Source organism: Oncorhynchus clarkii, chromosome 22 (genome assembly GCF_045791955.1).
Source record: "Oncorhynchus clarkii lewisi isolate Uvic-CL-2024 chromosome 22, UVic_Ocla_1.0, whole genome shotgun sequence".
NCBI classification, from domain to species: Eukaryota; Metazoa; Chordata; class Actinopteri; order Salmoniformes; family Salmonidae; genus Oncorhynchus; species Oncorhynchus clarkii.
Genome location: NC_092168.1, coordinates 32,589,684 through 32,607,790, shown reverse-complemented (window position 1 = coordinate 32,607,790; position 18,107 = coordinate 32,589,684). Strand labels below are relative to the sequence as shown.

At 41.1% G+C, this 18,107-nt stretch overlaps 1 protein-coding gene across 3 annotated transcripts in view; it reads right to left on the bottom strand.

The window, feature by feature from the left end:
- LOC139380798 (zinc finger protein 385B-like) overlaps window positions 1-18,107 on the bottom strand; it is a 168,798-nt gene that overhangs the window by 54,609 nt on the left and 96,082 nt on the right. For all 3 annotated transcript variants that reach the window (XM_071123831.1, XM_071123832.1, XM_071123833.1), the window contains one exon: window positions 3,452-3,600. In XM_071123831.1, the coding sequence (XP_070979932.1) occupies window positions 3,452-3,600 (149 nt within the window). The remainder of the gene's footprint in view (window positions 1-3,451; window positions 3,601-18,107) is intronic.

The following is an 18,107-nucleotide window of genomic DNA, read 5'->3' as shown; positions in this document are numbered from 1 at the left end:
ATAGTTTTAGAAAGAGAGGGTCCAGATTATCTAGCCCAGCTGATTTGTACGTTTGTGCAGCTCTTTCAGAACATCTGGTATCTGGATTTGGGTGAAGGAGAAGCTGGGGAGGCTCGGGCAAGTATCTGCGGGGGGGGGGGGGGGCGTAGCTGTTGGCCGTGGTTGGTGTAGCCAAGAGGAAAGCATGGTCAGCCTTGGAGAAATGCTTATTGAAATGTTCGATTATCATGGATTTATCGGTGGTGACCGTGTTACCTAGCCTCAGTGCAGTGGGCAGCTGGGAGGAGGTGCTCTTGTTCTCCATGGACTTTACAGTGTCACAAAACTTTTTGGAGATCAAGGATAGAAATTTCTGTTTGAAAAAGCTAGCCTTTGCTTTCCTGATTGTCTACGTGTATTGGTTCCTGACTTCTCTGAACAGTTGCATATCGCGGGGACTATTCGATGCTATTGCAGTCCGCCACAGGATGTTTTTGTGCTGGTCAAGGGCAGTAAAGTCTGGAGTGAACCAAGGGCTATATCTGTTCTTAGTTCTACATTTTTGAAAGGGGCATGCTTATTTAAGATTGTGAGGAAATTACTTTTAAAGAACGACCAGGCATCCTCGACTGACGGGATGAGGTCAATATCCTTCCAGGATACCCGGGCCAGGTGTGTTTTAAGGAGCGTTTGACAGTGATGAGGGGTGGTCGTTTGGAACCTGTTAATCCCCATTTTGCTAATATCAGCCTATTTCCTAAATGACACCTTATTCCATATATAGTGCACTACTTTTGACCAGAGCCCAATTCACTATATAGGGACTAGGGTGCCATTTGGGATGCAAACCTAGAGTGAAATGCCTGGACAGGAAAAGCCTTTTGATTCTGTGATGTAGTAGCCTGGTCCCAGATCTGTATGTACTGTCTTGGCAATCCCTATGTCATTGTGTTTGTTGTGACATTGACCGTAGGAGTGGCAAGACAGCACATACCGATCTGGGACCAAGCTAGTGATGTAGTACTTTCAAGAGGGAATCTTGATTGTCGTAGTCATGTTTCTGAATGGGAGAATATAGAAAAGCTCCTCAGTGAGACTAGATAGGATTCTAATGTCACAGTCAAGCTTTGGAGCAAATTGTTGTTTTGTTGTCACTGCTGTTTTTTTCTAGTGTATTTCCATTGTTTGCACACAAATAAACAAACTGTAGAACCTCAATAGAATAAACTAAACTTATTCTAAATTCTGTTTCTGTTCTGTCACTGTGTATTGTGCATTATTCATTACACTGTGGGAAATGTTGAAAACCTGTCATCTACCCTTAGAGCTCGTGCTTGCCAAGTCAAATAACTTATTTTTACACAGAGTAGGCTACCGCCAACACAGCACTGTACTGTAAATAGCTATCTTGCTACAGTAAAGCAGTGAAGTAAAGCTAATGACAAAAATTAGCGTGTGGGGCGGCAGGTAGCATAGTGGTTAGAGTGTTGGACTAGTAACCGAAAGGTTGCGAGATCGAACCCCCGACCTGACAAGGTAAAAATCTGCCATTCTGACTCTGAACAAGGCAGTTAACCCACTGTTTCCCTGTAGGCTGTCATTGTAAATAATAATTTGTTCTTAACTGACTTGCCTGGTTAAATAAAGGTCAAATACAAAACAGAAGGATGATGGATGCATCCTGCTCCCTATACAATGAGGCCCTGGTCAAAAGTAATGCACTATATAGGAAATAGGGAATAGGTTGCCATTTGGGGAAGTCCTGCCTGCTCTACGACTTCTCCATCACACTTGACAATTCCACTGTGTCCCCCTCCCAGAGGGCAAAGAACCTTGCCAAGTTCTCCCACGTCACCTCCACACACTCCACTGGCTTCCAGTCGAAGCTTGCATCCACTACAATACCATGGTGCTTACCTACGGAGCAGTAAGAGGAACTGCCCTTCCCTACCTTCAGGCTATGTTCAAACCCTACACACCAACACCTCTGGTCTCTCTGACTTAATTTATTGAGGAAATGTACATACTATGACTGTGATATGTGCCTGTCCCCCCTAGCTATTTTAAGTTGAATGCACTAACTGTAAGTCACTAAATGACTAAAATGTAAAGGTAAAAACTGTAATTCTGCAATGAGTATATTCTTCAAAATATCTTTAAAAATAAATGTCCCCAGATGAACTTTTGGACAATATTTAATTTTGGTGTCATCATTACAGTCACGGTGTATATAATCAACATCACTCTCACCAACATGAACTCATCAACTTAGTGCACTACCACTTAATAGTCAACGACAGCAGTAGAGACACTATGTCTGGTTTAGATGTGTCTTTGCCTCAGCCAATGGAATCACACTGGACTCAGCTGAGCTAAGCTGGAGCAGACCTGGGTTCAAATACTATTTGAAATCGTTCAAATCTTTAAAATACTGTTGAGCATTTTCCCTAGCCTTGACTGGAGTGCCAGGTTGACTGCGTTTGGATGTTTCAGGTGTTTCTATTGGATCTATGCAAACAGACAACCTCAGTCAAGCACAGATAGAGTATTTGAAATTATTTAGAGTAGTGTCTTGAACCCAGGTCTGAGCTAGAGACTAGCGCTGTGAGTCAGAGTGTTCCTGACAGGTTTCCGTGACTACAGGCAAGGCTCTCACTAACTGTTCCAAAGAGTGTTGTCACATCGGACCATGGCAGGCCTGGGAATCACAGTCACACAGACATGAGCAGTCCTCCTGTTGCTGCCTACCTCAGTCCCTTTTAACAGGACACTGTTCTGACTGACTTTGCAGGTTGGAGGAGACATAGAAATAAAATGTAAATAGAACGGTCCACCCATCACAAAACGTTGGATGGAAATGTCTGTTTTAGTGATTCTATGGTTGGAGCATACAGCCCAGCCAACACAGAGTTAAACACTCATAGAAACTCTTTGACTAACTCTCTCAGTGGATTTTTCAGGTCATGACATGTTTACACCTGCCACATCAACTATCAGCATGAGATGTGTTTTTGGCAAGATAAAAGCAAGAATAGATTTTGTTTCCACCTCTCAGTTTTGGAGGGTTGGAATCGATGCCTTGATGGTGGGACTGCAGTGTTTGTTCTCTCTCTCTCTCTTTCCCTGTGCATTTGCCATTAAGATTCTTTGTGAAGGGAAAAGGAAGAATTTCCTAAGCCATTTAGAATTCATGAATCAATAATGGTGACAATAAACTACAAATACATGAGATGAAAGGACTAGCGCCCAGTCCAGTGGCTGTACCTGTGGACTAGCGCCCAGTCCAGTGGCTGTACCTGTGGACTAGCGCCCAGTCCAGTGGCTGTACCTGTGGACTAGCGCCCAGTCCAGTGGCTGTACCTGTTCATCAATCTGCCTCACACTACAAAAAAAGGAGATAGGGCAGTAACCTATGGGGTGTTCTGGCTCGGGAAAGCATTACTAACAAGAGATGAAAGCAGCAATTTCTTACCGTGTTAAAATTAGGGAAGAGTCCCACACTAGAGGAGGAGGTGTCCACTTGGTGGAAGGGCATAAAGGGTTTCATATCCAAAGCGGACTGCATCATCAGAGACTGATTCCGCACCAGCGCAGGCAGTGTGTTGCTATGGCATGAACTTCCTTTGGAGACGGAGAGATAGTTAGATAGAGAGAGGGGAGGGGGGGGGGGGGGGGAGAAGGATGGAGAGAGAGAGGAGTGAGAAAAAGGGACAGAACAATGGAAAGAGAGAGGGAGAGGGAAAGAGAAAGAAAGAGTAAGGAAAAGAGAAAAACAGAGAAAGAGAAATATTAACACATTTTCAGATGAGGGCAGTATGATCTAGTGGTGGCAGGTTAGTGCGTGGTTAGAGCGTTCGGCCAGTAACCAAAAGGATGCTGGATAGAATCCGTGAGCTGACAGGAAGTTAACCCACTGTTCCCCGGTAGGCCGTCATTGTAAATAAGAATTTGTTCTTAACTGACTTGCCTAGTTAAATAAAGGTTAAATAAAAAATAAAAAAATTATATTCATAGCACTAGGACCATACATAACACACACGAGGAGCTAACAGGCAGAGAAAATACACTGTACACTGTGGCTGTTGTGAGCGCTATGGCAGAGAATAGTGGAAAGTAACTCATCATGTCTTAAATTAAGCAGAAAAATGTCTCTATGCGCTCATAGGCTGGGGTAAGATGTGGTGTGTGTGTGCTGGGGTGTGAGTCAGCCTGGAAGGTGGGCTGGCTGGAGGAAGGATGCAGTACATTATGTTGGGGCAGAGGGAATGGAGCTAGGAGAATACTTCTATGGCTGGGACTGGGTCTTGAGCCCAGAAACAGATCATACCTGATGCAAGGCAGTTCATTGGTATCGTAGTCATATCTGTGTATATCTACTTTGTATATTTCAAAGGAAAATATTGCCAGTTCACTTCAGGATTTCATACTCTGTATATAAAATATAAAAGCTTAATGCACACAGAAGCCTATGGACCCAGACCAAAATAAAGAATGACATTAACCAGCTATGCACTACTGTAGATAATCGACACAGAATTCAAAGCTCTTTTCTCTTCAACTTCCCTCCATATTATGCATGTTTTATGCGTGTGTGTGCATGTGCGTGCATGTGTGTGTGCATGTGTGTGCATGTGTGAGTGTGTGTGTGTGTGTGTGTGTGTGTCTGCATACAAGAGTTAATCTCAGTAGAGATTTAATGGCATGTGAAATGATGAGTGAGTCTATCTCAGAAATCCATAAGTGACAGCTTGTGTGTGTAAGTGCTGACACACATACACACACACTAACTTCAAATAGGTGCTCATATTCTTGTCAGAGATTCAACATGAACAACATTTCTCAAAAAAAAGAAACATCAAGCTATTGCTTCAAATTTCCCTTCATACTAAATCATACTGTGTTCGATGCCAAGAGAACGTAAAATATCAACGCGCGCTGACACAGCAGGGATACTCTTCCAGCTAATTTCATAGAAATATATCCTCCATCAAGAGACATTGTGATTTAATAAAGCTATGCAGGGGATCACTGGGATGAAACCAATGTTTAACATGGAGATGAAGCTCTACTGAGGGTTTTGTCTTTATATAATATATAGAGATGTAATGTAATACTGCAAACTATACTGTCTCATGATCGTGTTGTCATGGGAGACATGGTTAGAACCTCTAATCTTACATGTTTAGATTTTTCCATTGCTGATAGGAATTCAATTGTTTGGAATTGAGTTGTTCATAATTTGATTTGTGTGTCTGGTCATTTCCATGTAAAAGGACCCATGAGCACCAACATGTGAAGTAAATAGGAGCATGTCAAATTGGGGGTCAAATGAAAGATAAGAGTCCATGTTTTTTTTTAATGGCATATATATACATTTTTCAACCAATTTCCATCCCAAAAATTTGGAATGAGAAAAAGGCCTTGATTCCTGGTCAAACAGATGGAAAAGGGGTCTTAGAAAACATATAGCAGAAAAAGTCTTAAAAGGAAATTAGAAATACATCAAAACACGATCACGTTGAAGTAATGAACCCTGCAGACTATTATCAACATAATATTATATTTAGTTCTGGATAAATGTTTCTGTCTTCTGTAAGTTAAAGAAATATTGCCTTATGCCTTGAAATTCCATTACCAAAAACCCACATATCTATAAGATATTTTCATATTTCTGTCCCTCATGAGGAGGGATGATAATGAAAGTTCATAGAAGTAATAAGTAAAAGTAGACCTATGACCTATTCATTAGTTATAGTGTTTTTACTCATTTCAATTTTGAATTATTATAATTCGAAATTCTGATACCAAATCGTTAATTTCTGCAATTGAATTGGCACCAATGAGAAATCATAGTAGTTACAAACCATAATGTACTGTATTGTACTCAATCAATCAATATAATGTATTTATAAAGCCCTTTTTACATCAGCAGATGTCACAAAGTGTTTATTCAGAAACCCAGCCTAAAACCCAAAAGAGCAAGCAATGCTGTACTTTACTGAACATAACACTACTGTACTCTACTGTATTGTACACTACTGTACTGAACTCTACTGTACTGTACTGTACACTACTGTACTAAACTCTACCGTACTGTACTGAACATAACTCTACTGTACTCTACTGTACTGTACACTACTGTACTAAACTCCAGTGTACTGTACTGTACACTACTGTACTAAACTCTACCGTACTGTACTGAACATAACTCTACTGTACTCTACTGTACTGTACACTACTGTACTGAACATAACTCTACTGTAATGTACTGTACTGTACTGAACATAACTCTACTGTACTCTACTGTACACTACGATACCAAACTCTACTGTACTGTACTGAACATAACTATACTGTACAGTACACTACTGTACTAAACTCTACTGTACTGTACTGAACAGAACTCTACTGTACTGTACACTACTGTACTAAACTCTACTGTACTGTACATAACTCTACTGTACTGTACACTACTGTACTAAACTCTACTGTACTGTACTGAACATAACTCTGTAGCGGTATTTATTAGAGAGGGGTAAAGAAAGATTTTGTTCGGGCGCCAGGCAGGTATTAACCATGCCGAAAGGAGAAGAGTAGAATAGAGAGAGTACCACTACCAGACCCACACACATCAGCAGAAGAGACTGCCTAGAGTGTAGCCTGTTTACCAGATAGCCAGTGGAGAGAAAAGAGAATACACACCATATAAAACCCACATCACAGCACAGGGGTAACCCAAACAAGAATACCTCATACAATAATACTAATACTAATAATGGCAGGGCAAATCAACAGCAACTTCATACAAGAACGAACCCAGTCATCAACATAGGATTTGCAATAATCTGTATTATTTTCTAGTGGATGAGTGCAGAGGGTATGAATGTGGGGGGTGTTCATCGACACAACAAAGGCCTTAAAAATGTCCACAGTCTTCTCGGCCACATGTCATTAGTACACCTCAATACAGTTCACATAACAATACACAACTTGCAAGCAACCTCCCTCTTAACTAAAATGTCCAAATACTTCTGGCAGGGCAATAATAGTCCAGCTCTAATGAACTTCAATAGGAAGTGCATTGGAAAAATAGAGAGTCTGTTGCAGGGTAAAGCACTGGAACGATAGAGGGAAGAGAAAAAGAGAAAGAGAACAAGAGAGATCTTAGCTGTGGTCTTCAGGTGTGCAGGTGTACTGTCTGACTGTCCGATGGTTTGTTGGTTTGTATGTTAAAGCTTCGCAACAATGTTGCTACTAATCCATGCGATCCATAACGGGCGTGGTCCCAAACGAAAACAACCACGACCTAGAGCGATTACACCGATGATTGAGTTAAACACTCTATAAACTACACACGCTGAAAACAAACAACACTTCTGCAGCACAGCACACACAACCAAACTGTCGCGCCACCAAAGAGCCCCTCCCCAAAGAGCTGAACGAGCTCTCTTTATTTCCTCCTTCCTTACTGCTCATGCGCTCTTAAAGTGGCAGTGCACGGTGAAGGCTCCGTGCAGATTTCGCCACAACTCTACTGTACTCTACTGTACTGTACACTACTGTACTAAACTCAACTGTACTGTACTAAACTCTACTGTACTCTACTGTACTGTACAATACTGTACTAAACTCTACTGTGCACTACTGTACTAAACTCTACTGTACTCTACTGTACTGTACACTACTGTACTAAACTCTACTGTACTGTACTGAACATAACTCTACTGTACTCTACTGTACTCTACTGTACTGTACACTACTGTACTAAACTCAACTGTACTGTACTAAACTCTACTGTACTCTACTGTACTAAACTCTACTGTACTCTACTGTACTGTACACTACTGTACTAAATTATACTGTACTGTACTGAACATAACTCTACTGTACTCTACTGTACTGTACACTACTGTACTAAACTCTACTGTAGTGTACTGTACTCTATTTGTGAAACATAGACGTCTATGATTTGTTCAGATTTGGTCCAGGTGAATCTTAATACTGAGCAGATATTTAAGAGCTTTTGGAAAACGTAGACACAACGTGGGCACAAAAAATATTTTTACAAAAATTCTGTTACCAAACTTTGCATCTGCACAGTTCTCCCTGTAAATGTGTTTTTGTAAAATGTTCTGTGTACATTTTTAAAAGTAGTCCTTGTGCACAGTGTTGTATGTTTTATTAAAACTCTGAAATCAATACTTTTTGTTTGGCATACATTTTAAGTGAAAAATCGGAGCCTTGGCGTAATTCCATTATTGTGGAATTACCCGTCTGCTGTCCATTTATTATAACATTGGCAACTGTCCCCAACATTATGAAAGGCAAAAACCTATCATATCATCAACCCGAAGACCAAGAAACCAATAAACAACAGCATCACAATCAGTAACTTGTGCATACTGTAGCTCATGTGTTAGAAATAATTTGAAACTTTTTGTCCAGACTGTCTTTTCCAACTTCATGCCATGCGCTTCACATTGTCAAAATGAAACGTCTTAAGTACGGCCTTCTACACTATGGCACACACCTTAAATTGCTAATGTCCACACATTCTGTAGTTTAATTCACTTGGATCTAACACCACAACATATGAAAATGACTGGGTAGAATACTATGTCTGACGTCATGAAACAATAAAGGATAAAAATCCCTTTTCCCAGGAAGAAATGACCTAAACAGGATTGACTTTCATTGGATTATTTTATTACTCATGACTCAATGTATGACACCCGAGACGCTCACCACATTATTACTGCATCAGTCAGAACTTGTACAACATAACAATAATATATTCCATTTAGCAGACGCTTTTATCCAAAACGATTACATTCATGCATGCATTCTACGTATGGGTGGTCCTGGGAATGGATTCCACTATACTGACGTTGCAAGCGACATGCTCTACCAACTGAGCTGCATATCTAAATGACTTGTTACAATGACAATGTGTATTGTTGGAAGCGAAAAGCGTTTTTTTACCTTGCTACATACTCAAACATGGTCATTCTGCTAACCCATAATAAAGACCTTGAGATGAGAAACACATGCGAGACCCAACTAGACATTTGAAACTGGCCTCCCAGTTCATAGTGATTTATTTGGAGCTAACGTTTACAAAGCCTTACCAGGAACAACAGCAGACCATAAGAACAGGAACAGGGCACTCTCTTTTCCAATAACAATTTTTGATGCATTTCTTATCAGAACAAACACAACTGTGTTGTCATGAACCTTTTATAGATCTGAACACAATGTGATAGAGCTAAAATAAACGTCTTCGAGCATAAATGTACAGGCTAGATTGTGCTCTGAAGCATGACTCTACTGCTCAGATTCATTTATTTACAGTGAGTTATTGCCAAAACCATTTTGCACGCAATCATGGTATTAGCTTTGGGTACAACAGCATAGTAACTCTTCGGAAGAGCCATCACAGCCTCTACCAGGACCAGTCCACCAGTCGGCCCAGTCTTCCAGACCCTTGGATGGGACAGGTTAGAGGTTACAGGTTAGAGGTTAGGCCCTTAAGGAGGTCATTACTGTTTGCCTGGAGGTTAGAAGCTGGAGGCTGGAGGCTGGAGGTCAGCCTTCAGCCAAAAAACTCTGCCAAGGCCTGTTTGCCCGACCCTCGTTCACAGTCTCACACTAGAACACTACTGCTGGGTCTGTCTAGTCTGTGATCAGCAACATGACAGGGTGGTCTTCAAGGCCCGTGGAGTGGTGACAGGTCAGAGGTTAGGCTCCTTCAGGAAGTAATTACTATCCCGCTTGGCTGCTGGAAACTTGATTCTGGAGGCCAGTCTACTGCCTGCCTGCCCCTCATTCACACACTACAACACTCACCAGCTGCCTCTGTCCAGGCCAGGGCTAGTCATTACAAATAGATGAAAGAACTGATGTGTCTGTAATGGTGTACCTGCAATGGTGTCCACATGTTTTTTGATTTCTGTGTTGGTGAGAGAGTGAAGCTGTGTGTGTAGTAATGTGTTGTGAGCATGTCGTGTCTGTGTGGGCCTTTTGATACAAATAATGAGCTTACTTCAGATGAACACATGTGGAATACTTGATTCCTGTTCTGAAGTAATGTATCTCAATAATATGTATTGTAAATACAGTATGTTTGTCCAATGTTCCTGGTTCTGTAGTTCTATTCATTAGAATGTCATTTGAGAGAGATGTACTCGAGTTGAGATAAATATTGACTTTTGCTTTAGCGCTCAAGTCCTTTCAAAATGGCTCATCAATATTCAGAGAACAGAATGATTACAGCCAAGTCCTGTTACCTGGGAAACTGTACCATCAATGGTTAGTAGGTACCAGAGAGCTCAAGAGGAGAATTCTAAACATGTGTTACTCTGAAACATCAGGTGAATTTCTGGGGGAAAACCAGCTGCATTATCTCTACAGAAAAATAATGATCAGAGACTGCCACAAATAGCCAACAACCAACAACCAAAAGACTAACAGAGCAACTCGTTTTTTTTGTACACTGATGTTCATGTTCAATTGTAATGAGTATTCTTTGTTTAATTGATTGAAAGAAACGGGATTGTACTTATATTGTATCTAGTGTTTTTAGGTGTGTTTAAAAAAAATATATACTCTTGAGAAATGAATGAACTTTATGTATCTAGTCCCCCCATTTGAAGGTGTTTTAAGTATTTGGATAAATTCACTTATTGTATTTTACATTGTAAAAGGTTTAGTACTTGGTCCCATATTTCTAGCATGCAATGACTATATCAAGCTTGTGACACTACAAACTCGTTGGATACATTTGCGGTTTGTTTTGGTTGTGTTTCAGATTATGCTGTGCCCAATAGAAATGAATGGAGTCACTTTTACTGTGAATAGAAATAGAATACTTTTAATGTGAATGCTACCAGGATTACAGATAAACATGAATGAATTGTGTATGAGTGAGAAAGTTACAGATGCACAAAATCATGCCTCCAAAACATGTCCTCTCACCATTACCAATAACAGGGGAGGTTAGCATTTTGGGGGGGTTATAATATTTATGATGAACTTCACAAAGTGGGAAAAGGCACGCAGTGATTGATGCTCCTTTCCAATAATTATCGAGAGTCTTATTCTGGAGACATGATGATCGATGCTTGGCTGCCTTTTAATAAATTAAATAAATCTCTCTCTTTTGTCCATGATAATGTCATCATGTAGGCTGTCCTACCCGCAGTGGATCTGCCAGCTGTTGGCTAGAGAGCACGTGCCAAGACCAGAGGGGGCACATTCTCAATGTACTGCCTTTTTAAATGTCAATTTGATGGAAACACATCTCTGGTGGGAAAATGTACATCGTTTTTATGCGGATTTCAGAATATTCACATGAAAATCTGTCGCCAGTTGGATGGAAACCTAGCTAGTAACTGCAGAGATCCTCAATGTCTCATTTATTCTCTCTAAGTTGTTGATGCTTTCTCAAACAGCCAGAGTCGATTCTTCAGTTTCAGAGAGAGAGAGAGAAAGAGAGAGAGAGAGAGAGACATGGAGTCAGTTAGAAAGAGATAGATATTTAAATAATCCTGACCCCAGTATTTCTCATGTCTGTTTCATCATCTAATCTGGGTCCTGAGAGGGAGGAAGGATGCTAAGAGTCCTGCTGGTACAGTAAATTAAATGAAACGCCACTATTCTGCCCTGCCTTGAATAACCCCCCTTGTGTTATGTATACATCTTCTATTGAGGTCCTTGGAGGTTCTGTGTTACCACACAGCTAGATCTCTTCTGCCTCCACCGCTCTCTCCACTACTAGCTCTCTCTCTAAGTCTGGCACATGAACAACAAGGCAGAAACATCAATGGTTACTTATCATTGTACACCACGCTCACTGTAGTCATTCAATTAGGCTTTCAACAATGAGACCACCTGTAGGATTTGATATCAAGGAAATACAAGAAAGGTCCATTTGAAATAGGGAATAAGTATAAAATGGAGAAAAAAAATCATTTTTGCTGAGAAGTTTCTAAGAATAGCATTATCATAGAAATAGGAGAAAAGAAATAGGAATCTAATCTCAGAAAGGGAATGTGCCTTTATCCTTCAGTTGTTTTACAGGGCCAGTGAAATCATATCATATCTCTAGGTAGGGGGAATAAAATGATAGGATTACAGTGATTGTGTATAACACTGTTAGTTTAGGAATAGAAGTTGCCCCTAGGCACTGATCAAGGATCAGATTGCCCTCCCCAAATCCTAACCTTAACCATTAGAGGGAAAAAGCCAAACTAACCTTAAATCAGTGTCTTTGGGCAACTTAATTTTACTCAGGCCATCTCACAGATAAATACAGGTAATAATACCTATCAACATGAGGCTGGGTAGTGTAAGTGTGCAACTCTAATGGCACCTATTCCATATATAGTGCACTACTTTTGATCAGAGCCCTGTGAGCGCTGGTTAAAAGCAGTGCACTATGTAGGGAATGGGGTGCCATATGGGATATAGACAGACAGGTTGATGGAGTATCGGGCCAGTCCAGGTGTCCCTTTGAGATAAAACAGAGTAATGACACCCCAGAGAGAAGGCCTGGCCACTGAACTGGAACACTGAGGGCATTCCTGCTTTGAGTATTTGTGTAATCTCATATTATTTCTCATTATTATTAGATTATTCTTTCATGGAATATACTGTATATAGCATGTAGATTTCCTCTATTCCATTTAGAGTTACAGAATATAAACAGTTAATTCAGTGCTATTCTAGACCTGGTTCATCTTTCCATTTCCCCGGAAAACGACGGATTTCACACTTTATATATATCCACGGAGCACCTACTTCTTAAAAAGCAATTAAAAAGTTGAATGATGTAATTAAAATGGACTAATCTTTAGTTTAATATTTTAGCATACTGTAGTTCACCTACAGAACAGAATTACCATTGCGTGAGTGAATTCGGTGTAACGTCCGTCATTAAAAGATGACCAAGGTGCAGCGTGAAAGGCGTACATTTTCTTTTCATTTTAAATGCTCCACCAAAAACAATAAACAACTCAACGAACGTAAAGCTAGGAGTGCAAACACATGCAACAACCAAAGACAAGATCCCACAACAGAAGGTGGGAAAAAGGGCTGCCTAAGTATGATCCCCAATCAGAGACAACGATAGACAGCTGCCTCTGATTGGGAACCATACTAGGCCAACAAAGAAAAAGAAAACATAGATATACAAAAACTAGAGTACCCACCCTAGTCACACCCTGACCTAACCAAAATATAGAGAATAAACAGGGATCTCTAAGGTCAGGGTGTGACATTCGGATGCTGGTTAAAATGGCTAAGATATGACCAGGGTTTAGGCTATAAAACAGTTCAGTTCATCCACATAAATGAAGAACTTAATGTTAGGCACATACTCAGCCTGTCTGGGTCTGTAACAAAATACATGTCTGTGTCCCAAAATATCAGCTGTCCATTCCTGCCTCTCTACCGGCTAACAAGATATTAGACAGTCCTCTTTAGGCATCTCTGTGATTATTACAAGGCTATGAAAGGATCCAACTATTTATTATTCCAGACTAGAGGACAGACAGTGTAGTTATTAAGATGTCTAGGAGGAGGATGAACATTCATTGTATACATCCCAAATGGCACCCTAATTCCAAGTGAGCTACTTTTGACTTGAGCTCTTTGGGCCATGATCAAAAGTAGTGCACTATAAAGGGCATGTGTGCCGTTTGGGAAACAGCCATTGATTCAGCCATGCACCAAACAATTCAGGAAGAAAATCTAATAACAGACCAAATTCAATTTAAATGCAGATTTGAGAAGTCCCAGTCATGGCTATATACTGTACCTCGGGGTCTGAGGTAGTTAAAACAAGTTGGATCTTTGCGCTTTTGAACTCAATTTATTTGCAAACGCAGTTTGTGTTCTCTCTGAAGAAAATCACCTGATGAGAAGGGAAAATGACATTACAGCTGAAAATAAGTTAATGTCCTTATACAGCACAGCAACACAAACAGTTGGTGATGTCCTGGACTGATGATGAATAAATAAAGGTAGATTTTGATTAGGATATTAGAGACGAGGTTTCTTACAATGAACTCATAAGATAACGAATGATGGAGAGGGAGAGAGGACGAGGGAACGATGGAGAGAGAGATAACCAAACACACACTGGCTTAATCTGCCGTTAAAACAGGCATAGAGAATCCTACAGTCTGAGAGAAATGTGTGATTTGTTCTATAATGTCAACCACATGTAACCACAGGGACAGCTCTCCACTAAAGATAATCCAGTGCATTTGCATGTAGGTTCCATAGGGGCCACAGGAACAAGTGAGCCACTGACTGAATCACAACCGCAATTCTCTGCTACCGCACAGCAAGTGGTACCAGAGCCCCAAGTCTAGGACCAAAAGGCTCCTTAACAGTTTCTACCCTCAAGCCATAAGACTGCTGAACAATTAAACTACTCAAATGGCCACCCGGACTATTTACATTGACCTCCCGCCACACTCTATTTCTTGAACTGCATTGTTAGTTAAGGGCTTGTAAGTAAGAATTTCATTGTAAGGTCTACTAATACCTGTTGTATTTAGAGCATGTCACAAATACAATTTGATTTGATTTGAATTGACATTACAAATCAGATTTTTAAAAACACGTTTTTTTTTTACTGCTTCCGAAAATGTTACTTTTAAAAGGACGTGAACAAGAATGTTTTTCAACAAGGTAAGCTAGGATATGTTATAATATGCCTCTGCTGCCACATTTAGTAACAGTGGAGCACATAAATGATATAATTCACTACAGTCTACTCTAAATGGGTTATGCATACACATGTCAAACATTACTGACAGAAGATGATATTGAGAGTCTAGTGTACTTAAGCCTCTTTGTGTAGGTTTAAGGTGGAGTGTCAGTTAAAAATACTAAAGAGGTTCTGTCGTGTACTATACAGTACAGAGTAGAGTAGGCGTATGTTACATATTGTATCTGAGTTGGAATGAGGTCACACACTGCCATTTGTTCATTGGATCTAGGGACGCGTCCCAAATGGCACCCTATTCCCTATGTAGTACACTACTTTTGACCAGGGCCCATAGGGCTACATAGGGACGCAGGCTATGTCTATGAACATTACGGGGAACTGAGCACCTATTATACAACCAGTTGTGTTTTCATCACACTATCTGAGTGGGTGGCCAATCTGTCTCTGTCTCTCTCAATGTGTGTGTACAATGACTCACAAGGTGTGTGACTCAATTCTGTTGCATTTGGGTGTGGGAGAAAGAAGGATAAGGATGAGGAGGAGGAGTGAGGAGGACCAAGGAGGAGAAGGAGGAGAAGAAGGAGGTGGTGGAGTGCTCCGGGGTGTACAGTACATGTTTGCAAAACATCCTGGAATGGAATCAGAACCTATTTCGAAAAATAAAAGATAACTATAGGAGGGCTGCCTTCCAAGGAGTCACAGAGAGCATTTCTCTGTTATTATGGGCCTTCTGGGAGGGCAATGTCTGTGAGAACAGCAGCCAGAGCCCTTCAATAATCCATCAGGTTTTCTGTGTACCTGTGAAGTCTACTAGTGCTAAGACACCAGGGGGTGAGCAACCACTAGCAGCCGTTAGGCTACAGATCCTTGCTGGAATGTGAATGCAAGAGAACATGATGCATTGCTATGGTTTCCTGAGGAGTGTGGAGATTCCCCTGGACTATTGAAGAGAACAGCAATATGTCAGATTGCAATGTGTTGTTGTTGCAAATCACAAGAGAGACAAAGAAAGAAAAATGACACCACTCAATCTCACAACTTCCCTCCGCTCTCTGTGATAAAATCTCTAATGTGTAAATTACTGAAAAAGGAAATGGAATGTATGAAGAATCAGATAATTGTGAGTTAATAACAGAATTATTGTGATCATGTGACTGAACTGTAATTGTTTGCGGGATTCAAGATCGGGTTAGCCCACTGATCTAAAACCATCTACTAAGATCTCAAGTCAGTAGAACAGTCTCTTTGTTATCTAATACTGCCTAGTACTTTGTAATACAGTAACACTTAACATTGTGTAACACTGTATGGGACCTGGTACTGCACATGACCACTACATGAGAGCCTGTACTGTACCTCAGTTCTGAGAGTACTTTTACATGCACTGTATATCGTTTTACAATGAAACTGTATGTGAATATGGCTTGTCTAATCAAGGTACGTTTTTCCGCTGAGAAATAGTGATGTTATATTAGTGGTGTTGTCACAGCAGTCGTTCAAGGAAGACCAAGGTGCAGAGTGGTGAGCGTTTTCTTTATTTGTTAAAATGTCGCCAACAAAACAAGAAATAACAAAAACGACCGTGAAGCTTACGAGGGCCATAGCGCCCCTAACAAAGACAACTTCCCACAATGACAAAAGGGAAAAAGGCTGCCTATTTATGATTCCAAATCAGAGACAACGATAGACAGCTGTCTCTGATTGAGAAACATTCCCGGCCAAAACATAGAAATACAAAAACATAGAAAACAGAACATAGAATGCCCACCCAAATCACACCCTGACCAAACCAAATAGAGACATAAAATGGCTCCCTAAGGTCAGGGCGTGACAGGTGTACCTGAGTGTTTGCTGTTGTCAATAAATTAATATCATATCACGTTGTTCCTTGTTGTGCAAATTATTGTTGTTTTAGCTCTATCGTTTCCATGGAGACTTAGGAACAGAAAGAGGGGGGTACCTCTGTCACACACACTCACCCCCCCCCCAGACATCCCCCTCTCACACTACATAAAACAAAAAGCTTATTCTCTAATTAACACACATACACACAGAAACTGTAGAGCATCATCCATCCCCTCATCCCCTAAGCTCTGAAAGCTGATTCTCTAGCCTCCCCACAGCCCAGATCTTGTTTGTAAAAGAAAGACTAATGTTTACTGAAACACCGCCAGTGGCACTGGCACACATATCTAGAATCCCTGGAAGTCCCATCAAAATGCTCCAGCCGTAGGCAGTCGGCACCAAATTGTATTTTACAAGATGCTATCGCAAGCCGTTGGAGGCTAGGGCTGCATCCCAAATGTCCTGTGTCGCTCAGTTGGTAGTGCATGGTGCTTGCAATGCCAGGGTGGGTTGTGGGTTCAATTCCCATGGGGGACCAGTACGAAAAAAAGGACACTACATGGCCAAAAGTAAGTGTACACCCCTTCAAATTAGGCTATTCGTTGCTGACAGGTATAAAATCAAGCACACAGTCACGGAATCTCCATAGACAAACATTGGCAGTAGAATGGCCTTACTGAAGAGCTCAGTGACTTTCAACGTGGCACCGTCATAGGATGCCACCTTTCCAATACATCAGTTCATCAAATTTCTACCCTGCTAGAGCTGCCCTGGTCAACTGTAAGTGCTGTATTTGTGAAGATGAAAAGTCTAGGAGCAACAACGGCTCAGCCACGAAGTGGTAGGCCACACAAGCTCACAGAGCGGGAGTGCTTTAAGTGAGTAAAAATTGTCTGTCCTCGGTTGCAATACTACTGTGTTCCAAACTGCTTCTGGAAGCAATGTCAGCACAAGAACTGTTCATCGGGAGCTTCATGAAATGGGTTTTCCATGACTGAGAAGCCGCACACAAACCTAAGATTACAATGCCAAGCGTCAGCTGGAGTGGTGTATAGTTCGCCGCCATTGGACTCTGGAGCAGTGGAAATGCGTTCTCTGGAGTGATAAATGACGCTTGACCATCTGGAAGTCTGACGGACCAATCTGGGTTTGGCAGATACCAGGAGAACACTACCTGCCTGAATGCATAGTGCCGACTGTAAAGTTTGGTGGACGAGGAATAATGGTCTGGGGCTATTTTTCATGGTTGGGGCTAGGCCCCTTAGCTCCAGTGAAGGGAAATCTTAACGCAACAGCATAAAATGACATTCCAGACAATTCTGTGCTTCCAACTTTGTGGCAACAGTTTGGGGAAAGCCCTTCCTGTTTCAGCATGACAATGCCATTGTGCACAAAACGAGGTCCATACAGAAATGGTTTGTTGAGATCGGTGTGGAAGAACTTGACTAGCTTGCACAGAGCCCTGACCTCAACCCCATCGAACATCTTTGGGATTGGAACACCAACTATTAGCCAGACCTAATCGCCCAACATCAGTGCTCAACCT